The sequence below is a fragment of the Sander lucioperca genome, chromosome 7, assembly GCF_008315115.2.
Source record: "Sander lucioperca isolate FBNREF2018 chromosome 7, SLUC_FBN_1.2, whole genome shotgun sequence".
In the NCBI taxonomy this organism is placed as follows: domain Eukaryota; kingdom Metazoa; phylum Chordata; class Actinopteri; order Perciformes; family Percidae; genus Sander; species Sander lucioperca.
The window spans coordinates 18,472,122-18,498,650 of NC_050179.1; the positions used below are offsets into that span (position 1 = coordinate 18,472,122).

A 26,529-nucleotide genomic window follows, 5' to 3' on the forward strand; every position below is an offset into this window, starting at 1 on the left:
CGGACTGACTCCAAACCAAAGGTTGGACTTTTTTTATTATTATTATCAAGAACTGCATCAATATAATATTTATTATATATATTATGATATATTATATTATTATTTTATATTATATTGATTATATTATATTATATATTTATTATAATATTTATAATTATAATTATAATATAATTATTAAATACATATATATATATATATATATATATATAAGAATATATGCAAAATATAAGACCTTAAAAATAAGAAGGCACTAATTTTGTCTAATCTATACTATTTAACTATTAGTATTTTTTTCATATTGCTTGCAAACATCTTTAAAGCTGTACAAAAGCTTGATTTATTGGTATTTATATATTGCAAATAAAAAAATACATAATGTTTGAGAAATATTCTGATTATTATTTATGTATGCTGCGCATTTTATATTGTGTTTATCTATTTATTTCTTGTGAACTATTAACTTATATTATCATTACTAAATCATACAGTGGTAATCATATTATATACACCATGACACTTGTAATTCTTTCTTTAATGGTCTTGTATAGTTTATATTCTTACTTTATATATATTTTTTTTACATGTATGGTTTCTATTTTAGTTTTATATAGGCCTACCTATTACTATAGGTTTTAGGTCATCTATCTGTATTTATGTCTGTCTTTGTGCTGCTGCTGCTGCTGCTGCTGCTGCTGCTGCTGCTGCTGCAGCAACCGAATTGGCTCTGGGGATAAAATAGCTTATTTTATCTTAATATTTATTCTTAGGAACATTTACTGTTGAAAATAGACCTCTGATGTAATGGTGTATTAAATGTTCTATAACGGTATTATTATTATTATTATTATTATTATTATTATTATTAGTAGTAGTAGTAGTAGTAGTAGTAGTAGTAGTAGTAGTACTATTGTCTGTATTGGTTCACATTGTTGTTTGTACTGTGTTCAATAAAGAGAAAAAATAACAGTAAAACCATGTCTGTTCATATTAGCAGTTCACTAAAAGGGTTGCTCATGCAATTTAGTATTGCACTCCCAATAAGTGGAGAGACTTGTGAGAGACAGATTTTACAAAGAAGGTAAAAATCATTGCAGCAAAGGTCGAGATATCCTTACTCTTTAGTCCTATGAATCAATTGCTGTATCCTACACTTATGCAACTCAATGCATCTTTCATTAGACCTGGTGATTGTTTTCTCAGACTTTAGAATGCTCTCACCAGAGCTAAACAAGACAAAATATAAATAAATAGTATTAATCTGCATGATGTGTAAACTGACCTTATTATCTGTAAAATGATGTGTAAATAAATATGTTTGGATATTCTTTTTTCAAATAAGCATCCAAGGGTTGATGTAAAAAAAAAATCTTCAATCGTGAACATTTTCAGACATGACCAATATAGAACTTTACATCATTATCAATGGAGAGGTGTTTTTCTGTGTGTCTCCACACCTCTTTGCTGTTATTTTCAACATGGCAGCGTCTTGTTTTGGCTTGTCCCGACTTATAGTGCATTCCATTTGTACTCACAACTCGGATTTTCTGAGGTCAAAGTAATGTAAAAAAAATCTTCAATCGTGACCTTTGACAAAATACCAGTTCCTGCTGTCGCTCAGCAAACTCCTTATGAAGCAATTCATTACAAGAACTAGGCTACATGGTGGTGGGATATTATTTAACTTTTGTTGTAAAGACTCACGTTTTTTAAAGTAGCATTTTAAAGAAGCATTTTACACTTAACCTAAATTGAAGTGCCAATCCTTAAGATTTCAGTCCTGGTTGATTTATAATTTGTAATTCAGTGAAAACAATGGTGCTGGGAATTTAGCAATCTGGAGCATAGAAATAGAATATCATTCACTTAAAATAAAATATCGTATTTCTATGGTCTGTAGTCTTTTTGTTGATACACAAGCTTCAAGACTTCAGAATTGAGTGCATAATAAAAAAAAAAATTTAGCCCAAGTATACAACGGGGAAAAACTGTAGGCCTACGTGTTTACGGGAGATGTCATGCCAGACACCAGTTCAGGCATATGCAATACTTTCATCAGTGGGCCATAGGCTCAGTTACCATTGTGTCATCTCCTTTTGCGAAAGATAGCGACTTAACAGGCATTTGTTTACATTAAAATCTTCGAGAATGCAGCTTTAACGTTACATTAACGTACGTAACGTTTAACTGAAATCCAAAGGTGGCGCGCTTTGCTTCGTGAACGCTGTATGTGTGTCATACACGTCACTGTCCAACTGGCTGAGTGCGCCTGCGCTGTACTTTCATTCGAGGAAGTGGTAGAAGAGGCAACTCAAACGACGTAGAAGAGTTTGTTGCTTATTCCCTGTTCAGAGAGGACAAAACGGCCCGCAGCCTTTTCAAAATGTCGGGATTTGATAGCAACCCGTTCGCAGAGCCTGCCAACGACAACCCTTTCAATGTAAGTGTGTGTTTTTTAATTTTTAGCTGCTAAGGCACAGTTGAGCCTTGGTGCTGACATATCATTCGTGAAAAGGTAGCCAGCACGTCAGGAAACTTGTTGGGTGGATGTCGGGGAGGGATCTAATTCTGCTCTCTTGAAAGTCATTTGACAAAGAAGGCATGATTGGCAGTCCTTCAACTAATCAGCGGTCCTTGTTAAAAAGAGGGCGGGGTATTCTGCGTGCTAGTTGCAGGAAGTTAAACTGTAGCCAGCTAGCAATGTGCTAAACCTTTTTTTACACATTACAACTGTTACTATAGCTACAGTTTGAAAGTAATTTATATCATTGGTGTATTTTCATGATAGGTTGGATGTGATTTGATATTTTTTGAAGTCCTGTATGTCACCTACATTACCCAAAGACACTCAATTTCAAGCTAACTGTACCTCTATTGGTGCTGCTGGTTTGCTCTTTGAAAATATTTTTTTTTAACCTACAGGATGTAGCCTTGAAGTCTATTCAGTCTATAAAAAGCTCTGTAACTTCATTGTCTTAATGTCCTAAAAATGTATTGAAACGACTGGCCTGCTGTGTTCAGTTAGTATTGTTAGCAATGTTTAGAAGTAGGCCATCTCTAACACTTGTTGCTTCCTGACCTACAAAGTGTTTCATTATGTACATGGCAAATGTCAAATAATGTAAATGAGGACTTTTCTGATTTAGTATTTTTAAATGAAATGTTCCTTGGGATGTATTTTCATGTATGCTCACATTAGGATGAAGGATGCGTTCTAGACTTTCCAAATTTGAGACCAGTTGGATGCAATTTGTTGCTTCCATTGTGTCAACATGGGCCTTTAAAGGGGCACTCAAGTGATTTCATATTGCACGTTCATAAAGTTTGGGAACTTGTGTGAAACCCAATAAAAAAAGAATGGTTGTCATAGAAGCAGCAAAGTGCGACCTTTATTTTCTAATATATGTCAAACTTCAATAATGCTTAATTGTACTTTTACCGTAGCGTATGCTGTAATAACCGCTGCATCGTATGTTTGATAGACCTTCCCTGCCTGATAAATTCCCACTTATTTCAGCAAGATTTGAGTATTTCTATATTAGCTATCTTTTGATAATTATCATCATTATTATTATTTGCACACTTACACACACAGGTTTAATCTTCTTGGCCTTGCTTTTTCCTAAAGGCAGCTACACACCGGGCCGATAATCGGCCGTTGGACAGTCTGGCGAGGTCGGTGACTCGAGTCTGTTCGGTGTGTTCCGTGCCGTCGTCTGATGGAGGAGCTGTCGGCCTTCATTTTAGTTGACCTGACGTGTTCAGTTGGATACAGGGCAGTCGGGACTCACCCGGAAATGGCAAGCGGGATGACCCTGACTAAGCCTCTCAACATCGGACAATTGTTTTTTAAACTGACCTTTGTCGATCTGAAATGAAGACAGATTCAGCAACTGCACGGCCTATTTCTCGCTTAAAATGTTTTCAGAAACACGTTTCGGTGAACTATTTTAGTACAATATGAGATCGTATTCTGAATGAGTCGCCATTAATGGCCGGTTGAAAAATCCAAAATCCGGAAGCAGCAGCCAGACCCACGTGACGCGTTCGTCCAATCAGCTGCCGGTTTTCATTTTTTGGGCGGCAGTACAGATTAGCCGCCTGCTGTTATGGAGACGTATTATGCCCGTCGCTTTGGTGTGTTCCGAGGCATTTTCTTTGACCAATTTGGGGAGACTGATCAGTCCAACTGCCTTTTCTGCCAACGGTCGTCCATCTGGTTGGTCTGTAACGGCCTTAACACAAGACAACCTTTGTAGTCTGTCTGGTATGTGTATTTTTTTGTCAAGGATAATAGTTTTTTCTTTGTAGCGGTAAAGCCATAAACACATTAGCCTACTTTTCTGCAGTAGTCATGAAGCTGTATATTTTTTCTTTTTATGTAGTACAAAGTAGCTGAAATAAAATAAATTGGCAAGAAGAGAAACTCCCTCTCTATAACTGCTTGGATAGGAGTATTTAGAGGCATGACATTTTGGTCACAAGGACCTTCCTCAGAAATGTGGGAAGAGGTTGACATGCAACATAAAAGGTGACATCACCTATCACTATAGAGAGCATATAATGTGTAAGTTAGCCCGCTGAGCAACTCGCACACCCAGATTACAGTGCCTTTTGAAAACAGTACAAGATAAGATCGGATCTAGATTATAGCACCACATTAGTTCTGCATGCGATAATATTTCCTGTTTATTTTAACACACTTGCTGATTTTGATCGTTTAAGGATTGCCTCATTTGTTAAGTACAATATGTAGAGGAATTCAGCTTGTTGCAGAGACACATACAGTTTGCATGGTAAAACAAGAAATGGAAGGGCTTAAGGGCAACCAGGCTTCACATACAATGTAACATATTTGATAGTAAATGAATTATATCACGTTAGGCTATATTTCTCAATTAAGACTGATGGTTTCAGTGACGTTACTTAACACAGTCACTTTTACACTAGTTTTGCAGAGTCACACTTTATTATATCAGGTGCACAATGGCTGTAACGTCAGTGGAGACCAGTTTGTTTGTTGGGTGTGGAAGTGGCTGAATAAATAACCTCGTAGCAGCTGCATTATGTTGTCCATGCTGTAGTGTAGCAGTTCTCTATCAAGCCGTTTTATTATTCTTACAAGCCTGCAGTCTGTGGTGACATTAAAACAGTTAATATGCTGCCAACTTTTAAAAGAATTTCAGGAGGACCACATTGAAAAGTAATTGAAAATGTGCACCTTTGTGACCTTAAAGTGCTCCCCCCCCCCACAGTCATCTACAATGTTCTTTTATGACCATGTACTTCTAAAAAGGGTTGGCACTGTAAGTCTATTTGGTAGCAATATCCAAGTGCAGTTATGAAATGGGTACAACAGCCACACCTAGGCAATCAGTGGTTATCACAGTAAGTCCTATTCGCTGGTACAGAGACTTAACAGTCAAGACTATCATGCTGATTTCATCCCAAATTTACTTTAACACTGTTTTAGGTTAGAATTAGTAACATTTTCAGACATGACCAATATAGAACTTTACATCATTATCAATGGAGAGGTATTTTTCTGTGTGTCTCCACACCTCTTTGCTGTTGTTTTCAACATGGCGGCGTCTTGTTTTGGCTTGTCCCGACTTATAGTGCATTCCATTTGTACTCACAACTCGGATTTTCTGAGGTCAAAGTAATGTAAAAAAAATCTTCAATCGTGACCTTTGACAAAATACCAGTTCCTACTGTCACTCAGCAAACTCCTTATGAAGCAATTCATTACAAGAACTAGGCTACATGGTGGTGGGATATTATTTAACTTTTGTTGTAAAGACGCAAATTTTTTAAAGTAGCATTTTAAAGAAGTATTTTACACTTAACCTAAATTGAATGTGACGTAATTCCCAGCTTCGGCTTCCGAGTTCCGAGGTAAATGGAATGCACTATGAGTACTTATTTCAGAGAGGCTTGGTTGTTTTCATCAATTTGGTTATAAAGATTTTTTCATTCATTGCTGTCTGTGCTGTGTCATCGAAATACGCAAGCAGTCTCTCGCCAGTCGCAGCAGATATATTTTCTAGCTGTCACACTGTGGTGTTATAAACACATTTTGCATAATAGGCTGTTTTGAAGATCACCGCAGGCTGTGATCACCAAAAAAAATTCTTAAAAGATGTCATTTAAAACCTACCCAGGAAAGACGCTATTTTTCAAAATATTACTTATCTCAAGTCGGCAGTTAATAAATACAATACAAGGATGTGATTAGTTGTATTTTTGAACAGCTTTTTGAGCCACATTTATTCTCCAGAATGCTCCCTCAAAAAGTGTTAAGGGATGAAACTGCTCAGGCATCTCTCTGTTTCCTGCTGGGAATGTTTACAGGTGTGTCATGAGTAGATAAGTAATAGTGAGTAACGTCACTCTTTTAATCACATGTCCAGGGAGTGACGTGTTTGGTTATCATGTGAGGTTCTTTCTCTTCTACTCCTACCTTTTTAAAGGGAATTGACTCGGATTCTAAAAACAGTTCTGACAGTTGTTAGTTTAGTTTAGCTGTGCTTTAGTTTTATTGTATCAGTCTCACAAAAGTCCTACAAAACCCACAATTCATTCTGCGGCCTTTCCTATTAAAACAACTGATGACAGATCAAGTAACAGATGTTATCTGGGCTAGGGCGGAAACTAACAATTATTTTCATTATTGATTAATCCGCACATTATTTTCTCCATGAATTGTTTAGTCTATGAAATATTAGAAAATAATTGAAAAATGCAGGATAATTTCCCACAGCCCAAGGTAAAATATTCAAAATTTGAAATTTATTCCAACATCTTCCAACCTAAAGGTATTCAGTTTACTATCAGATATGTAAAAGAGCCAGCAAATGTTTTGAAATTTTACTTGAAAATTACTAAAATGATTAATTTATTATATAGTTGCAGATTCATTTTCTCTCGATTGACTCTCGATGTTTGTGTGTGTATATATTTACACTTTAAAGCCTAGCCATTAAAAATGCTCCGCTGTAAATATGCAGATTAGTGTAAGATGTATCAGTTGTTCATGAAGGAAAACAGTCGTTACATTTCTTAAATATCATGGGATGTTTATATGTATTCCAGACTGTGATTATTAGGGAATTTGAAACATTTGTCACACTCTGTGGTTCTCAGGGAATATCAGAGGCTGTTGGGTCACTACTACAAATGTGTTTTTCCATGGCTGCAGGGCTTATAGCAGAGCAGACAGATCTTCAAACTGCACCGATCCCTTGTTAACCAAACGGCATAGTAACAGAAACGTCCCAACAAACTATTGTTTTTATTATCTATTAATCTGTTGGTTATTTTCTCAATTAATTGATTCATTGTTCAGTCTTTAAATGGCAGAAAATAGTAATTATTATATATATATAATAATAATAATAATAATAATAATAATAATATTCACTTTACAATGATAAAAAATTGAAAAAAATCAAAAAATCTGTTTAAAAAATTTATATCCAGAACATTTTTGGTAGTTTTTCTTAAAACTTGTCTTGGATTATTTATTTACTTGTTCAACTGGCATATAGTGTTAGAAATCTAGGTTGTTAGGTCACAAAGGAGTGCTTTGATTTAGTCAAGGAATGTCTTGGAGAATTCATGGAATTCATGAGGGCCAAAGCCTTGCAGAATCTGCTTTTGTCAGACTCAGGGCCGTGTGCCGGGCACATTGGTTCAAAAGGGTTGTACTTAGGCCGGCTACACACTGCCTGTGTGGCGTGAGCGTGGTGTTTCTGTTGCGTTTCAGTTGCGTGGCGGCTGCGTGGATTTTTCTGTCTTTACACACCAGAAACGTGTCTGACGCTGCGCTGCTGCTGCTGCTAGCCCTGTCTGTACACATGTATGTTTCCCATTGATAAAATGAAATACCACGTTAAACATAAATATATACTGATTTGATTACAGCAAAGACAACGTCTGCAGTATTGACAGCAAAATAGGCTACAGAAAATTTCGTTCTGTATTGACAGGTGCAATATTAGAAAATCGTTTTTTTTTTTTTTTTTTAATTACATTTATATCTGCATTTATATCAAAACATAATAAAATAACAATGAAATGCTGCACTATTGACTTTAGACCAGGTTTTTGTTGGTCAATGGTGCGATCACTTCCCACTGCCTCAAGATAGCAATATGCCAAGAATGCACCTGAACACACCTCCCTGTAAGACCAGCACACCCATGGGTGCAAAAATGGGCACAGGTGCATTTACTATTTAAACGACGCGGGTGCTGGACGGGAAATTGACAACTGTGTCGGTCTTAAACTAGCAAAGACACTTGCGTCGGGCTTTGCGCTGTGCCGGGTGCAAGATAGGGCCCTCAAACTGATCAGGCGCGGCAGACCGGCCTCTCATATCAGTTAGAAACAACTGAATTAGGCTAATCGTCACCTTGTTGATCATACACTAGAGTCAATTCATGTTTACCATACCTGTAAAGAAACGGTTCTTTCCAGGTAGTGATTCATCAGGAGGACCTGAGAGGTTATTGCAACAGCTGGATGTTATTGTACTTGATTTTATGACTTGGTCAATGCATGGTACCAGATTTCATAGTCTGGGCTGATATTGTTTTTAGGTTTACTGTCAGTCTTTCAGGAAATGAAAGTTTCTAAGGAAGAGTTCTTCTGAAGATAAGATAAACAGCAGTAAATATTTGCAAAGGTGAAATATCAAGACTCGAGGTTGGAGTTCACTTGAACAAACCGACAGGTGTAGCTAAAGAGTTTTCAGGGGTGTGATTCTTCCGGATAATTCCGGAAATCCGGCTTTTCTGACCTGAAAATGAAGCTCTCGTAAATCATGCAAATCCGCTTGGGGGGGGGGTTGTCGCAAGGCACGGGTCGGGGGTATTGGTAAACATAATGACCGGTCACTGCTGTCAACGTTTTTTGTGCCTCTGACTCATGTCTTCATATCACTCCGCAAGTGGTCCATTAATTTGTCACGATGTAACTTCATTCAAAGCAGAGCTCCACCAAAGAGCCTGCAATCGTTGCGGAAGGTTATTTGAATAAGAATTTTGGACATGTGGGGGCGAACTATCTTCTTAGCTGAAGCCGACAATGGGACAATATTTTTATTTTATGTTGGCAATGCAAGCTGAAGCGACGTAGCAGATGACGCTGAGAAGTTGCAGTGAGGAATATTTTAGGAGCACCATTTTCGGCAGTGCAGAAAGGTAGTGGCCCACACTAACTTAGTGTTGAGCCGGGAAACATGGCTAAAAGAGCTCTACAGCGAAAAGATGTGCTGGGCGAGCCGTCAGTCGGTGGACGCTAACAGAAGCTAGCTGGCGTAAGCTGACAGCTGACCAACGCTACCAAGTGATTGGCGGAGACAGGGAGTACATGTATTTGAAAGAGTCCGGCAGTTGTGGTAGACGAAGGTCCAGTCGGGAGATTGGATGGAGAGTCCACTGAAGTCCACTGTGGTCTGAAGGGCTAATCCTCGCTAGATCACTAGCTAGTCGGGAGGTTGACAGCTAACGTTAGCCAGCTGAAGCTAACAGTCGATCGATGGTGAGTAACGTACGTTACACAGGCTGGCAGCAGCACAGAGTCCAGAGTTGATAAGTGGGGAGGGGGTGGGGGGGGTAGAAAGGTGTTGAGAATGACCAACACCTAATCTTAAACTTAGTGTACTTAATTTGCTACGACCCGATCAGAGGTTACTTAAATTGGGACGTTCAGTCAAAATCAAGCATGTCACCTTCAAACGGGATCTCTGTTTGCAGGGTTCAGGCTGGACCCTCCCGGTGATCATGCTGCTCTGGGGGACCGGCTGTATAGTGAGAAGCCGCTGCTGACCGGCGCAGAGCTCTGCTGGAACTCCGACTGCTGTCTGTCCGCGCGGCCGTCTGACGGCATCAGTATTAAATTGAGTTTTATTAGCGGTTAAAAACGTCTCGCGTTAAATAGTAGTCTAATTCGGTACAGTTGGTTTAAACACCTGATGCAAAGTGTAGGCCTATAGGAGGACACATGAAAACCCTGAACAAGCAGCGTCGCTCTGCTCCGTCTTTCTGCTGTGCCCCATTCACGTAGTAGTTTTACACTATGTAGATTAAACTCTGCAATTAATCTGCAGTTCACATGTATGTATGAACTGTGGTGGTCCGTTACACTGTAGGCTATATTCAACATCACTGATTAAGTAGCCTAAGTCAATCCTACAAACAACTGGACTTTAGGGTCAAGTGTTGTTGTATCCGACCCATGTCCCGGATGTGAAAGCCTCCTTACTGGACTACTGAATATAATAATATTCCATTATATTTTGTATTTTGAATTGTTACCTGCCACCAGAATTTTGTGATTTCCTTGCAATAAATATAGACATTTTTACCATAAATTGGTGCCTAAAAATGTATCAGAATGCAGGAATTGAAGTCTTTTACCCTCAGAATTTCCTGGGGGAGGACACCCAGACCCCCTCCCCCCTGCTTTGTGTGTTCCCGCAAAGACAAATTCTGAGCAAGGAAAAACCCTGACGTATAATCACAGACAGCCATAAAAAACATTTAAATTGCAGAGTTAGAGTTATAACTTAATATGTACAGCGTCAACTGAGAGAAACACGGACAATTGAACAGACAGTGACAACATACATACTACATACCTACATACTGTAGAGAATGACAGTAACAGCATACAAACGGCATAAATAAAAATTTGTTATAAACGTGTGCTCTTTAAAAAGTAGAAAGCATTGTTTGCCAGTTACATTAAATGTTTAAAAATCCGTAAATGTCCGTGGGTGGGGCTGCATGGGCGTGGTAATGTGGGCTGGTGTGGGTGTGGGTGTGGTAGTAAGGAGAGAGAATAGAAGAAGGAAGTTTGTGTGAGGTGGACCTGGTCACCACAGACCCAAATCTTCTCAGCTGTTGCTACTGTCATATGCTGCACTGTCTCTTCATGTGGCACTATTATTATTTATATTATAACAAGGTAATGCAATGTGTAATCAAGTGATGACTGATTAACAGTAATGTAAATGCTAAATGCCCTAATACCTACATATCATGTAAGACTCAATTTCTCCATTTCTTCGCACAAAACTCTCCAGAAAGTGCCATTTAATGGTTTATTTTTTTTTAAAAATGAGGGGGGGGGGGGCTGTCGCAGCGTCATGGGTGCGCCGTATATTTTCCTGCTTTTTTGTCCTTTGCCAATCACACCTATGAGTTTTATATCCACTTAAATGCCAAAAAGTGCAGTTCTTTAACTGCGCTGATCTGCTGCTAACCGCTCACACTGTCCTGTACTTGGAAGGTAGCCAGACATTCCAACATGAGAAGTGCGCACAAGGAGGCTAACCTAGCTTACATTAACAAGGTAAAGGAGAACCCTTTCCACGAAACAGAAGCCAAACCCCGGTACAGGGCATGGATGGATGGGTACAGGGCCAGGCAGCATGACAGAGACAACAGCAGGACAGAGAACACTACAGGAGGGCTTTCACCGGCGACCCGATAGCTGCTGATTAGTAAATACGCAGGAACACCAAGAGCATGAGGAAGCGTGGGTTAATGTGTGGATTGATACTGGGATGTCTACACAACTGTGTGAGTCGATTGATTTCAAAAAGTTCGCCCCTTTACTCGAACCAAAGTTGAAAACACTTGTTCATGTATGTCTTCTTTAGTCTATTGGCTATTTAGGTTTTTTTCCTGGAACACGTCACTTACACATTTTGCACTTACTGTGACGTCTTGTGTAGACTGTTTACAAATTTGTGCTCATCATATGTGCATTGTATATACTGGTGTTATTGTTGAATACATTGTGAATACATATTTTTAAAACTGTATGATTTTTTGTTGTTATTACACAAAACCTTTTCTGACCTTTTTGAATCTTGCCCCTGACATATAACCCATATTACAAAAAAAGACTAAAACTAATAAAAACTAAAGTAAAACTAAGCATTTTCAAAAAATAAAAACTAAACTAGCAAACCGCTTTAAAAGCTAAATAAAACTAAACTGAATTTGAAAACTAAAAGTCAAAACGAAATAAAAACTATAAAAACCTTGGTTTAACGGTCCCACCGACGGCGGCTACATCATATCCGTTTCCAGCAAAACAGACCGAAAGCAGAAAAAAAAAACATGTTATGTTCTTTTTTACAAATGAAATAAATGTCAGAATGACTGACTGACATTTCTTTTTTTTAGAAAACAATTAGTTTTTAGAAATGTCTCATGATATATTGACTCTAGAAGTGTATTATTTAACTTTTGTTTTTGTTAAAGAAGGAAAAGAAAATCACAATACTCAACACTATCGAACCGCAACACTTCTAGAATCGCAATAAATGAAAATCGGAACACGAATCGAATCGGCACCCATGTATCGTGAAAGAATCGAAGCGGGACAAAAGCATATCGTCCCAGCCGTAGTATATGTGGTGATTAACTGAGTGACTGATAATGAAGAGTGACACGTGTTTTGTTGTGTTCCAGGACCCTTCGGTCACACAAGTGACCACCTCCAACATAGAGCCAGTTGACCAGTACAACCCTTTCCCTGCCCATCCCACAGTAAGACCTCTGAAACTTGTGTCCTCCTTATCTTCTTGTTTCCCCCCCCCCTATTTTTTGTTATGCTTTTTAATATTTTTTATCTATATTTTCTTACTGTCTTTATTTCACCTCGTCATTGTCTTTTATTTTTTTTTCTCCTCTTTTTTTGATCTTGATGGCCATCCCCAAATTGCTGTTTGGCCTGTATGTTTTGGTCTTGTACTCATTTTCCTTGTTAATCTCCTCCTCTTTTTTTTCTTGTACTTCCCATCTTCCTGTTTGCATTTACTCTCCTTAAAGGAGAATTCCGGTCGATTTCAACACGTAGCTATGTTGTTTGTTGTAACGTAGTGCTGTCAGTAGCGAGAAAAACGAAAATAATCGGTGTTGCCTACACGGAGTTATGATACTGCTAGCTTTCGCACCCAGGCGGCGGAAACGGGGCAGGTTTTAAACGTGAACTAGAGCTTAGATCGGCCCAAAAAATCAAGCCCGAACCTACCCGAGGATGGATCATATTGTTGTCACTGCCCACAACTTGTTTAAACTGCTTCCATACCTCCGACTTTCCTTCACACTTGCTCAAAGGTAATTCTCCTGTTTTTCTTTTTTTCTTTACATCTTCAAGCTCCATGTTGCACTTAAGATACACAATACAGCACAGCAAGCCCGGTGTGATGCGTGCGAGAGGAGAAGACTCCACGCATGAAGTGCTGCATTTTGTAACTGCAGCCTAAATTTTGTACACATTTGTTACTTTTATATAGCTTATATATACATATTTATAATATTTCTGATTATGGCATAGCTATCTCCCCACCCAATTAGGCTAAATAGGTAATGGATAAAAAAAAAAAAAATGCTTGATCAAGGGTCCGGCCCGGGCCCAACCCGGCCCGGCCCGGCCCGAGGATAGTGGTAAAGTAAATATTTTTTTATTTAATGATTAAATAAGGTAGTGTCTCCAAACTTACCTTAATTATAACTTGTCTCCTGCTAGTTGTACTAAAACACTTACTTTTAAAAAAATAAGCATATGCCTATTTTTGAAAATATTTTCGTATCGCTTTTCAGTGTTGTAGTTTGTAGACGGTCCCTAAGCACTCGTCTTGCTGTCTCATCGGAACTAAGCAGAGGTATGAATTTTTATGTATGTGTACTGTGTTCACTCTGAAGGAATCACTTCACATGGCTAGGCACTTGTAATGACATCTCGAACATGTTAAGAGGCTAAAAGCACGTTTCAAACCTGCCCCGTTTCAGCCGCCTGGGTGCGAAAGCTAGCAGTAGTAGTATAACTCGTTGTAGGCAACGCTGATTATTTTCGTTTTTCTCGCTACTAACAGCACTACGTAACAACAAACAACATAGCTACGTGTTGAAATCGACCGGAATTCTCCTTTAACTTTTAATTTCCTTGTTCTGTCATTTTCCTGTTTGTCTTGGTCTTTTCTTGGTCTTGTTGTCTCATCCTTGTACATCTCCTCACAATAATGTCATTTGTTTGCCTATTGTTGTTTTTCAGGACAACCTAGCTTCTCGTACCACTCCAGCCTCCACCGCTCCCTACCAGCCTGCTGTGTTACAGCCGTCTACTGAGCCCAGTCCGCAGGTGAGTCACAGATTACTGGAGACTGCATACTCTCTCTCTGCCAAACCCTCCACTTACTGTATCTGCTGCAGTTGAAAAATACTGCTCTGAAGTAGATTTGCAGGATGCTACTTCCCTGGGTTCTCTTCCTTTTTTTGTGTCATATACTGTATATTGCAGCTCTGTTAATGTTCACACAGTTGGTGCAGCTGTATGCGTCAGTTTTCCACAAAGTCACTGATTTTGACAAAAGATGTATTGAATTAGAATTGCAGACTCTACCTTTAACACACAAGAACTCATAGTGGACATAGAGAGGAGTGTACAAGGTCACAAAACAAACAGAACACAGCCCTAGTAGCCACTATTGACCAATCCAGTACCATTTCCTACTTACTCCTGATTTAGCTAAAAATGACCGTAAAGATATCTTGACTCTGAGAGACTTTGAATTAAACAATACTAATGGGTCTTATGGGGGCTCTACAATCAAACATCCAAACATTTACATCAAATAAAATATTTGAGCTGCTACCAAATCAACTTTTGTCAAACTTAGTGGATGATGCATCTTGATGCTATCTTTTAAGCCTGCTGTTAAAACAATGACACAGATCATGAATCATTTAAAGTCAGACATTACTCTCTAAAAGGCATAACAGACAAACCACATCTTGTTTTTAAGACCCCTGGAGAGACAGTGTATGTTATTTGGCTCAAGGCACAACTGCATTATTAATAAATGTCATGTTTACTCAGTAGTTGTTTACATAGACATAAGAATAGAGAGCGCAACAACATCTGATATACAGCATAGAATCAGCGTGAATGTTATTTTTAGCCAATAGTTTGCTCATTTTTAGACACAAGGCTGTACTATCTATAATAACAGGATGTGACTTAGAGCTAACCATCCATTCTGCCTCCCAGTACTGTCTCATAAGATAGCAAGTGTTACCTGACGTTGTTTGGTGTCTACACAAACATGTACCTCCTTGTTCCACTGTAATTTTATGAAAATATTCATGAACAGCACTACAGATGACACCTGTGTCCTTCCTTTTTCTGCCAGTCAGACATCAGATATGAGGATTCTAAAAATGTATTTTTGGTTTTGCATACAGTATGATGGCCTTTTAAAAAATACATGTCTGCCTTTTGTAAACACAGAATGGCTGTTGACGTCTACATGCATTTTGAGAAATGATTTACAGTGGCTTGCGTCTTCCATAGATGTAAATATGTAACATATAATGACGTGTGGTGAATCATTTTGCATTGTTCCCATGCAGTTTGTGTAACGGCCAGTTGTATCTTTACCATTTGTACGTAATGTGAAACTCCTGAGAGTTGCTGATGTGTCTCTGCACTAAATGTCAACCTATTAAATTCCTGTACATTCAATGCGTTTGTTGAGTAAAGTGTTTTCTGACGCTGCTTCTTCTTCTTCTTCAGGCGACTGCTGCTGCAGCTCAGGCCAATCTGCTGAGGCAGCAGGAAGAGCTGGAGAGAAAAGCTGCCGAGCTGGACCGCAGAGAGCAGGAGATACAGAGCAGAGGCCCGACAGGTCATTAACCTCTCCTCTCCTCTCCTCTCCTCTCCTCTCCAGTGCTGCATAGCATTAGTCCAGAACCAGTGCTGTCTATATATACATACACATGCTGTAAATTACCGCACTGCTGCAATGGCTGCTGCAAAGTAAACTGTATTTAACCTGCAGCGTGGGAAATCTACCAGCTGTGTTTGTCTGCATGCTTACTTATGTAATTGCTGTTCTGCTTAGTGTAGTATTATTTCTCTCAGTATAATATTGTATAAATATATATAGAAGATTTTGAATGTGTGAATAATCAGGAGACAAGAAAATGACCTCCACACACTTGATGTGTGAATTTTATTATTTATTTTTATCTGATATGAATGTGTCAATATTTAAATAAAATCCCCACAGATAGAGACAAGCTGTTCCTTGCTAACAGGATAGATGTGGTCTCTTGTCTTAACAGGTAAAGAGAACAACTGGCCTCCACTTCCCAAGAGCTTCCCAATCAAACCATGTTTCTATCAGGACTTCTCAGAAGAAATCCCCCCAGAGTCCCAGAGAGTCTGCAAGATGATATACTATCTCTGGATGTGTAAGTACATTCAAATGATAAGTGTGCACCAGGGCAGACATGTAAGCAGCAGTTCTGTGTGTTGTGTACTTTTTTTATGTATTAGCATGTTTACCTTTTTGTAGACAGAAAATGGCACAAAACCTGATATATCTCACTATACAGCATTTAAAAACTTTAATGTGTTTTAATCCTCTGAAATTTATTATAACCAAAACATATCATTTCTTTCAGTAATCAGGGCTGGTGAACACATGAATTGTGATCATGGATGTCATTCAGTAATAACAGTGCTGCTGTAAAAATGCCACCTTGTGGAAACATAAACACTCTGCATGCAGATCATACTGGCACCTGCTGGTGATGTGGAGCATTTAACATCTAAAGCTGGATTTATGGTTGTGCGGCGGCTCCACGTAGAGCTTTCGCCGTAGTGGCCTGAAGTTTGTGTGTGTGTGTGTGTGTGTGTGTGTGTGTGTGTGTGTGTGTGTGTGGTCATAGTGAGAGAGACAAAGTGTCTCCCCTGTGCTTTCTGACCACGATGGGAAATCTGTAGCAGGAAAAGTTAACCCTCTCCTTGATTTCATGTTGTTTATGGAGAAGGAGAACCAGGAAATGAGTAGGGGGAAATGCAACGCTATAAAGCCACGGCCGAGCGGCGTGCATCGCCGCGACGTGAAGTTACATTTTTTAAGAGGTGCACGTCAGGCTACGGCGTAGGTCCGTGTCTCCACGTACAACGTACGTAGCCACGGTGTAGATTTTACGCAGAAGCATAAATCACGCTTAAGAATGTCTTTTTTTTTTTTTTTTTTTCTTCGGTATGCTACGTTTTATTTACTCCTTTACTTATGCAGATTTACAAATATTGACCTTATTCACTTAGTTTATGAGAAAGTTTTAGGGTTCTCTGCCCTTTAAAGGGCTCATATTATGCTTTTTGGCTTTTTCCCTTTCCTTTATTGTGCTATATATCTTTTTTGTGCACGTTATAGGTTTACAAAGTGAAAAAGCCCAAAGTCCACCCCAAAGGGAGTTACCATCTCCAACAGAAAACACTGTTCACATGTTTATCAGTATTTACAGCGGCTGTAATTGAGGTATTCCTGCTATATAAATGAAGAGGATGTTGATATTAGTACTAGTATTATTGACTCTTGTCTCTCTCCACTGTTTGTGCAGTTAACTGTGTGACTCTGTTCCTCAACCTGCTGGCCTGTTTGGCCTTCTTCATCACTGATGCGTCCTATGGTGTGGATTTTGGTCTCTCCATTCTCTGGCTCATCCTCTTTGCTCCCTGCTCCTTCCTCTGCTGGTACCGGCCCATCTACAAGGCCTTCAAGTGAGTCTCCCTTCATCAATGACACCATGTGGCTGAAAATCTGTATGTGTGGCGTTTGCCATACCACAGTCGATTAATGTAGCGGTCTGTAATAATTATAATAATAATAATAATAATAATAATAACCTTGCCCGTATCTTTTAAGAGGAAATCAATGCTAGATAACTCTGAGATGAAATCTTATAATTATAACCATTATGTTTCCATGTCAACCACTCATCTGTAATTAAGAGCAACACATACAAAGTTATTTAAGGACATTTCTATTAAAGTTCTGTGGCTTATTGTTTTATCATTTAATGCACAGTAAGCCCAAGAAGATGTAACTTGAAGAAAAAAAATCTTAACACAACAACGTCACTTTTATTTTGAAATTGCCAGCGATCCTTTGAAAATATTTTCAAACTTGTAATGTTTTGAGTGAAATGTTTGTTTTCTCATTTTCAGGACTGACAGCTCCTTCAGCTTCTTCTTCTTCTTCTTTGTGTTTTTCTGCCAAGTGGTGATCTTCATCATCCAGTCTGTAGGCATCCCCAAGTGGGGCAACAGGTGAGTCACACACTGTATGTTTCATGTTGACATTTGGAGGCTTCACATAATAATGGCATTCTCAATCCTCATTTAGTTAGATTTGGCCACCAAATTTTGATATAGTGATTCATACACAAATACATTGTAATAAACAGTGGTTTGTAAATTTTTTAAAATGTAAAAGAAAAATTGTGTGCACAATAACATGCCATCAGAACAAATTGTAAACAGTTTATTTACAATCAAATTGGCACATTTGCAATTAAATAATAGCTCATCTGAACATGATAATAACAATTTACTCATTGACTCCTGATTGGTTTGAAGGAGTGTTCTGTGCACTTGTGGTTCCTTGCCTTTAGTATCAGAAGCACTGCCAATCAGCTGGCCTGTAAGCTGCTGTCATCTCTCTTTTTTTCTCTTTTACTCATTTTCTGCATTCTTTCATCTCTTCTGACAGAGACTTTCCATCCTTCAGCCTCTAGCCTGCTGCCTATCTGTCTGCTGGTTACTCTGTAAGTTTCTGCTGCCCTCTGTCTCTGCTACGTTCTGCCAACACTCACTCTCTTCTTGCTTTGTCTTTATTAACTTGTTTTTGGTTTTCGAAAATACGAGTTAAGTGGTAAAATGATGGGCTTTATACAATGTGTCAGTGTACCGGTTTACTATGTAACGTGGTAAAACATTCTGATGGTAACAACACTTTTTAAAACCATCATTACGGTGATTATTTTCAGAGTATTAGTATTTATTTTTGCACAATAAAATCAAGGAACAGGAAAAAAAGAAAGATTGTGCAGGTGAGATTAAGAAAACCCCTAGGGGGGCACCTGGGTAGCTCACCTGGTAGAGCGCATGCCCATATGCAGAGGCTCAGTCCTTGCCGCAGCAGCCGTGGGTTTGGTTCTGACCTGCGACCCTTTGCTGCATGCCATTCCCCCTCTCTCTCTCCCCTTTCATACCTAAGCTGTCCTATCAAATAAAGGCCTATAAAGCCACAAAAAAAAAAATCTTTAAGAAAACCCCTATGGGCTTATAGAAGGAATCTCACCTAAAGAAATAACAAAAGTCCTTTTAAACACAAGTAAGCATGTAATTAAAAACAAGTTAGCTACATGAAACAACAAAGACAAGGGCACTGTGAACACAGGGATTTAGTTCAATACAATATATGAACTTTTTTTTAAGATTATCTTTTGGGGGCTTTTCCCATTTATTATATAGTGACAGTGGATAGACAGGAAAGGGGGAGAGAGATGGGGGATGACACGCAGCAAAGGGCAGCAGGTCGGATTCGAACCTGCGCCGCTGCAGGACTCAGCCTACATGGGGCCATATACTTTTTAAATGCTTGCACTAAAAGGCATGTTATATTAACATTCTTACTTAAGCTGTCTTTATGTATGAGTGTGTATTTGCGCATTGGTAGGCCTTTATTTGGATAGGACAGCTTAGACTTGAAAGGGAAGAGAGAGGGGGAATGACCTGCAGCAAAGGGCCGCAGGTCGGAGTCGAACTGGCGGCCGCTGCGTCGAGGAGTAAACCTCTATACATGGGCACCCGCTCTACCAGGTGAGCTAACCAGGGGCCCACGAGTGTGTATTTTACATGTGAAGGCTCATAGTTGTAGCTTGTTATAGCCTGTTAAGTGTGCAGAGACTCTTTTGGTGATGTACACTTTAAATAAGCCATTTGATTTCAAAACGGCACTTTCCAGAATGGCCCATGTCCTGTTGGCTCCTCATTTTTCCCATTTCCCTTTTTATAACGATACTTCTCATTTTGTCATGGCTATGCACGACATCAAAACAGACACAGTCAAGTGGACCCTTTCTTGTTTTGTAGCGCTTTCCTTGCAGATGAGATGCAAATCACAAAGCAGCACAATTTTAACAACCTACTCTGAGAACAACAAAGGCACTGTTAGGATGTTAATATGACAGTGTACCCACACTTTGAAATGTGTTTTATTTGATCTTTTGGAGCATGCATTTATGTTGTAATAATACCACTTATATTATGTTCATTATTAAGTTTATTAAGTGATGTTCCATTTACGATTGGCAACCTTTTATTCTGCCTCTTCTCAGCGTTTCTTTCACACTGCTTCTTCAACACATTCTCCTTCTCTCCCCTAATGTAACCCAACTCTCGTCCAGAACACACGGCCACTGTGTGTACCTGTACACAAATGTTTCACACTGTTGAAGATGACCTTCAGTTTAATCAATGTTGTTAGTGAGATCATCTAAAACTTAATGTTGTTTGTTGACTCCAGCGGTTGGATCACTGCCTTCACTGCCATGAGTGTAAACAAAGCAGCGGGAGCCATCATGATGATAGTGGCCATCCTCTTCACCATCTGCGCTGTGCTGTCAGTCGTCCTGCTCAAGATGGTGAGACTTCATTCTCTTTTCTTCATATTTTCAGTTTTAACGTGTGGGTTAGCAGCTATGTCCTTTGATTAATCTCTGCTTTTACTTGTGAGAGGGATTGGGGATTTAGTTGTTGTTATATTAACATACAAGTCTGGAATTGTGACCCCCAAATTGAGGTTTGCATTCAAATCTCAGAACAACTTTTGCATAGGGAGTTTTGTAGAGCTGCAAAGATTAATTGATTAGTTGTCAACTCTTAAATTAATCGCCAACTATTTTGATAATCGATTAGTCGGTTTGAGTAGTTTTTTAAAGCAACCATATTATGCTCATTTTCAGGTTCATAATTGTATTTTAAGCTTGTACCAGAATAGGTTTACATGGTTTAATTTTCAAAAAACACCATATTTTTGTTGTACTGCAGTGCTCTCTCTCACTGCTGCAGATCCTCTTTTCAGCTGGTCTCTGTTTTAGCTACAGAGTGAGACCTCTTTTCTTCTTCTTCTTCTGTACTATCTTTGATTGCACTGCACATGCCCAGTAGCTCAGATGTAGATCATGTCAGCTAGCTAGCTCCATAGACAGTAAAAGAAAGGCTGTTTCTACAACTTCAGTCAGTTACAAGGCAGGATTAGCTGGGAGACTTCTAAATGAGGGCGCACATGTAAGTAGTTCTTTTGTAGATTATGGTGAACTTGTGTGTGTTGTAGCAGTGCTTTGCTATTGAGAACGAGGTAGCATGCTAGCGTTAGCATTAGTATTAGCATGCTAACGAGCTAATGGTTGCGGTTAGCCTGCTCGTTTCGGCTTGTGACGTCACAAGCCGTGCCGATTTTGAACAGCTCACCCAGAGACTGAAGGCAGGACACATTCAGAAACTGTATCTCACTCTAAACAGCATGGATAGATTTTTTTCAAAGTTTGTATGTGTGTGGAAGCACCAGAGACACAAAAGAACACCCTAAATCCCAGAAAAAGTGATTTTTTTCATAATATGGGCACTTTAAGACAAAAGTAAAAAATCTTTGATTCCAGCTTGTTAAATGTGAATAATTTGTAGTTTCTTCTCTCTGTGACAGTAAACTGAATATCTGAGTTGTGGACAAAACTTGACATTTGAGGACGTCATCTTGGGCTTTTGGGAAACACTGATCCACATGTTTCACCATTTTCTGACATTTTATAGACCAAACAACTAATCGAATAATCGAGAAAATAATCAACAGATTAACAGACTATGAAAATAATCGTTAGTTGCAGCCCTAGAGTTTTGACCAAAATAAATTAAGCATGACATGCCTACCATTTTATGTGAATTGAGTATATGTTCTTGGTTGCAAATACTGATTGCTAATAGTTAGCATTGTACCTACTGTATCTGTTAGAAAATGGCTATTCCTCATTATAATTCATGCGGTAAATGAAACTCATTAATCCTTATCAGTGGTTAGAATTGCAACTTCAGACCACAGATGAGGAAATACAGAAGCAGTATACACAGCAAACACTAAAGAAATAATAACTGCTTTGTCATTTGCTTTTTTGGTTTGAGAAGAAAATGTTTTGTAACCCCCGTTACAAAACACCTTAGCGCTAAACACAAAGTACAGCTGAGAGTGATGGAGGCGCCAACGGTTTTGCAGGTATTTGGTCATAAACCAAAGTAATTACCAAACTGAAGTGTACTGGCGGTAAAGTTACTCCTAAAAAATCCTAAATCCTTAGAGGGACATGAATGTCTTTACAAAATGTCATGACAATCCCTCTGATAGTTGTTGAGATATTTCAGTCTGGACCAAAGTGGTGGACTGACCAACATATATCCATTCGTAGAGCCATTTTGCCAGTGTGGCTAAACATGTGAGCATAGAGATCAGGTTTGGTTTCAAAGGCCATTTGCTCACAATCTCTTTTCTCTTCAGGTCCACGGCATATACCGCCGGACCGGGGCCAGTTTCCAGATGGCGCAGCAGGAATTCTCGCAGGGCGTCTTCACCAGTAGAACCTTCCAAACAGCTGCTGCTGGAGCAGCATCCTCCGCTGCACAGGGAGCCTTCCAGAGAAACTAACTAATGGAAGACCGAGCAAAGCTCCATTTAACAGGTCATGGTCTATATGTTATCAGGTCTAGATGATTCAGTAAAAAAACTTGAGTTTTTGTGACTCTGGAAACTGGTCTTTTGGAGCCGGAGGCTGTATAATCTAACCTTATAATGTATGGACCTTGAGCTAGGTGAGGCTATATTATTAGCCTCCCTCCTTTCACCCCAACTATCAATGCACATGTAGTTCCCCATGTTAACTTTGCTTCTCACATTCAGCATGTCTCCTGTAAAGTGACTGCGTCGGCTCTGTTTGTAAAAAGCAGTTGAGGGGAAAGTCACATCAAGTGCATTCTGGGGTGGAAAGCATGAATGAAGTTGATTGATAGCTATTTCAGTTTGTCCTGGCTTTGTATATTTTGTGTGCACTTTTTTGGCAATGCTCTTCAGTGTAATATGTGACCCTAAGTGTGCGTGCGTGCGTGTGCGTGTGTACTGGCATGCTGATCACATGTCTTCATGTGGGTGCAGTACACTTTTGTTTCTCCACATCGCTATTGGACCCTGATCCTGTAATTATAAATAAGATTAAGTGTTTCAGCATTTTTTTTATGTCTCAAAGGCATTTCTAAGTTGTTGTGTGCCACAAAATGTCAGTCTAATAAGGAAGAAAAGTAACAGATAAATCATACAGTTTATTGTAATCTGTCTGGCCTTAGACTTTGGGATGTTACTGTAACTCTTCATTCAAATCTGTGGTTAATTATTCAATAAGAAAAAATACTCAAACTGACCCCCCATCACTTTCAGATTGTAGTACTATGTTTTTAAAACATGTGCCTTTGACTTTTGTCTGGAGCCAAACTTTTGCCAAAATCTTTCTGAAAAACTGTTGTGGTGTCAGAAACTAAGTGGAAATACTGTATATTTAGTTTATAGTTATATTTGATATCACATGAAACGGTTTCTACATAAAGATCACATCCAAGAGGAAATTAGAGTGTTTTGCTTCAACTAATGTCATGCTTGTAAACAGCTAATTTAATTTCTACTGTAATTAAGAATACAGAGAGTATATCATTTGATTTCACTTGAGGCCAAATTATGACTTAATACATATTAAAGCATCAGATATGTGTTTCTTATAAATATCATTATGAAGCATCTTCACCTTCTTCTTTGATAACTGCCTTTCAAGAGTTGTTTCTAAGGAAACCAAAGCATTACTGATTATATAAAAAAATTGAACATTTTGCTAATAAAATGCAATAAAGCTAGACTGACAGCAATTCAATACAGTTTGGTTTAATGGGCTGAGCCCATTCTATTGATTTCACGACTAACAGTGAATGTAAGAGGAGAAACGGTTTATTTTTCATGAAGATTAACGGTGTAGAAATGTACCCGTATTCAGCTCTAATGAGGTTTGACCGGCGAAGCAGGACCTAAATCAGATTTCCCTGATGTGTATCTGATTTGAAATTTCTACTACAGCAGTGTAATCTTGCCATAAGTTAACACTCAAGATCACCAGTATGCAGCTACGGTATTGCATGTTCACCTTTTCTTATAGATTGTTTTACTTCTTGAAAGAATTTCAAGTCTTCCTAGTACCTCTTTAAAACGACCACAAAGCTCTAAATTATTTGTGTACCGATGTATATTTTCTATGTGATGTCTTGTGTTGGAAAACATGCTCATGTGTGTTTTATTTGAAGTACTGTTTTAAAACATTAGCTTGGATGTAACACACGTTAGCATTCCTGGAAAACCGCTGCAAACTTCGGTCATCGGTGTGATGTTCTTGCAACAGACAGCGGCTTAATTTAAGCTTGCATTGATTATATAATACAAGACTTGTATGAATTCACACGTTGCTGTATGCAATGTTTTGAGAGAACAGAATCCAGTGCCTTTTGTATTTCAATATTGAATATAGCATCTATTAAAATGCTTGGCTTTCATTCAAAACTGTGTTTGTTTCGTCTTATATAATCTTGTCACAGTCCCTATACAGATGTTTTTTTGGGTTCGTAGGAGAGTAGAGGTTCTGATGAGCACTTGTTTTGACATTTTTGCACTGGTGTCATCTTTGATAAGAAGTACTTTATTATTCTGTTCTTATAGACACTCCGTCTGTGTACTTTAAATTAAGAGAAGAGTTCATTCAAGTTACTTTAATGTGGTCATGAAACTGGCCTAAAACTCGCACACAAACTCCCACATTTCAATTAGCAGGCTGTATTCTCCACAAGGGGAAGCTGTTTGCTCACTGTCAGATGGTGTATGTCAACCTGCACCATGTCTATATCCTTGACATTCCACTTATGGGATTGCTCCGGTGCCGCAGGAAATTTCACCGGATGTATGTATTTTCCGTTTCCTTCAGCTTTCTTTGTGTTGGAATTTTAAATCCGGTGGATTTATGAGGACTTTTGTTGACTGCTCCTCAGATCTCTGTGGGGTAAATTGAGACAGCTAGCAAGACTATCTGTCCAATCTGAGTTTTCTCTTGCATGACTATTTTGCAGCAGCTCTGTGTGGAGCTTAGCGCCGCCCATGACGATTGTGATTGGTTTAAAGAAATGGCAATAAACCAGAGCACGTTTTTCTCCCATCGCGGAATGCTGTGTGGACTAGCCAGACCCTCCTCCGCTTTGCAGTGTGGATGGTCTGGCAAAGTGAGAAGGTGACGAACATCTGGCCGAAAAGAGGGACATCTGGCGGGATTTCCGGCGGCACTGGAGCGATCCTGGAAGTGGAACATTGTTGATATATCTAAACTTAAGCAACGGTTTCCAACCTGGGGGTTGGGGCCAAAACAATGGTTCGTAAGATATATCTAAAAGGGACACAAAATGATTAATAGAATGGCCGGGGGGGGGGGGGGGAATCTTTACTCTTTTTTGTGAATAACTAAATCCTATCTCTACAGTGCTCTAAATATGAAATAAAACAGATATTCTTAACATAAAACATTGCACAAGTAGATGTTACCTCACAATCTAAAAAGGATGGGAGCTGCTGATCTAAAGGGAAGGTTCTAGCAGCTGCAGTTAAGACATGTAGACATGTTAATGTTGACTCCTACTTGGCGCCACCTGCAGACAATAAATTATTGATTTTTCTTGGCCGCTGGACGGACGGGAACCGCAGACACTGCAGCTGTACGTACATTTGCACAGATGGTTTTGACTGGTGTCTTTCAGAGGGTTTCACATCAGTAGCTTCTCGATGTTTTGCTGATGTGTTACTGAACTGAAATTCTTCAGAACAATTCACTTTTATTAAACAATAGCTAAACATACTGTAGACAGTTTACTCATGGCTCAAGGCAATTTTCTCATCTTTGATAGAGGCTCTCACTTTTTTTGTCAGTTTCCTTCTCTCTTTTTTTTTTTTTTTTTAAGACAGAGGAGCAAAAAACTAAAGTGGAGAGGCTGACTTTTGTGACCACTCTGTGTCTGCAGTGACCCAGACAGTCTCCCAAACGGCTTCTACCATCTGTCTGTTTATCACTCCGCCTATCTGTTAGTCTGGGGTTTTTTTTCTCTAGGCTCTGTCTGTCACTCTGTCTGGAGCTCTGAATAACTGCAGCTACTTCCCATCAAACTCAGCTATCAACAAACTGGGCCAGACCTGTCGGCTACTTGAGCAGACGGGCGCTTTTAGAAGCACAACTGTGCAGTTTTACTCTTGTCTTCACTGTAATCTTAAAGTCAGAGACAGTCACATATTGAAAGAGGCTGTAGCCAATGACTGGTTGATTTGGTTTTTTTTAATTATGATGCATAAATATGCTAAATTATAATTATTTTAATTAAAGCTACGTTGTGTTAAGAATTTCTCCCATCTAGCGGTGAAATTGTATATGACAACCAACTGAGTATTACTTTCTAGCTCTTCTTCCTACAGTAGCCGAACCCGAAATTAGCTCTCTCCATCGTTTACACACAGCTGTTCTAGCCATTCCAATATTAACT

The 26,529-nt window shown here is 39.0% G+C and overlaps 1 protein-coding gene across 3 annotated transcripts; it reads left to right on the forward strand.

The window, feature by feature from the left end:
* The first annotated feature begins 2,254 nt into the window (after positions 1 to 2,254).
* Positions 2,255 to 24,517, forward strand: scamp2 (secretory carrier membrane protein 2). Of its 3 annotated transcripts, XR_004897894.1 has the most exons (10): positions 2,255 to 2,437; positions 12,489 to 12,566; positions 14,074 to 14,160; positions 15,595 to 15,706; positions 16,146 to 16,274; positions 17,436 to 17,595; positions 18,043 to 18,144; positions 18,589 to 18,641; positions 20,405 to 20,522; positions 22,427 to 24,517. XR_004897894.1 is itself a non-coding variant. In XM_031313829.2 (9 exons), the coding sequence occupies exons 1-9, from the start codon at positions 2,381 to 2,383 to the stop codon at positions 22,571 to 22,573; spliced, it is 990 nt and encodes a 329-aa protein (XP_031169689.1). In that variant the 5' UTR covers positions 2,256 to 2,380; the 3' UTR covers positions 22,574 to 24,517. The 3 variants fall into 3 exon arrangements, 2 of the variants coding, with proteins under 2 accessions (XP_031169689.1, XP_035859230.1); XM_031313829.2 differs by lacking the exon at positions 18,589 to 18,641 and having other exon boundaries at positions 2,256 to 2,437; XM_036003337.1 differs by lacking the exons at positions 12,489 to 12,566; positions 18,589 to 18,641 and having other exon boundaries at positions 2,259 to 2,437.
* Positions 24,518 to 26,529: the final 2,012 nt, after the last annotated feature.

Coding starts and splice junctions, on each gene's coding strand:
- scamp2 (XM_031313829.2), top strand. CDS start 2,381: ATGTCGGGATTTGATAGCAACCCGTTCGCAGAGCCTGCCAACGACAAC. Junction 15,707..16,145: donor ACAGAGCAGAGGCCCGACAG/GTCATTAACCTC, acceptor TTGTCTTAACAG/GTAAAGAGAACAACTGGCCT. Junction 16,275..17,435: donor GATATACTATCTCTGGATGT/GTAAGTACATTC, acceptor CTGTTTGTGCAG/TTAACTGTGTGACTCTGTTC.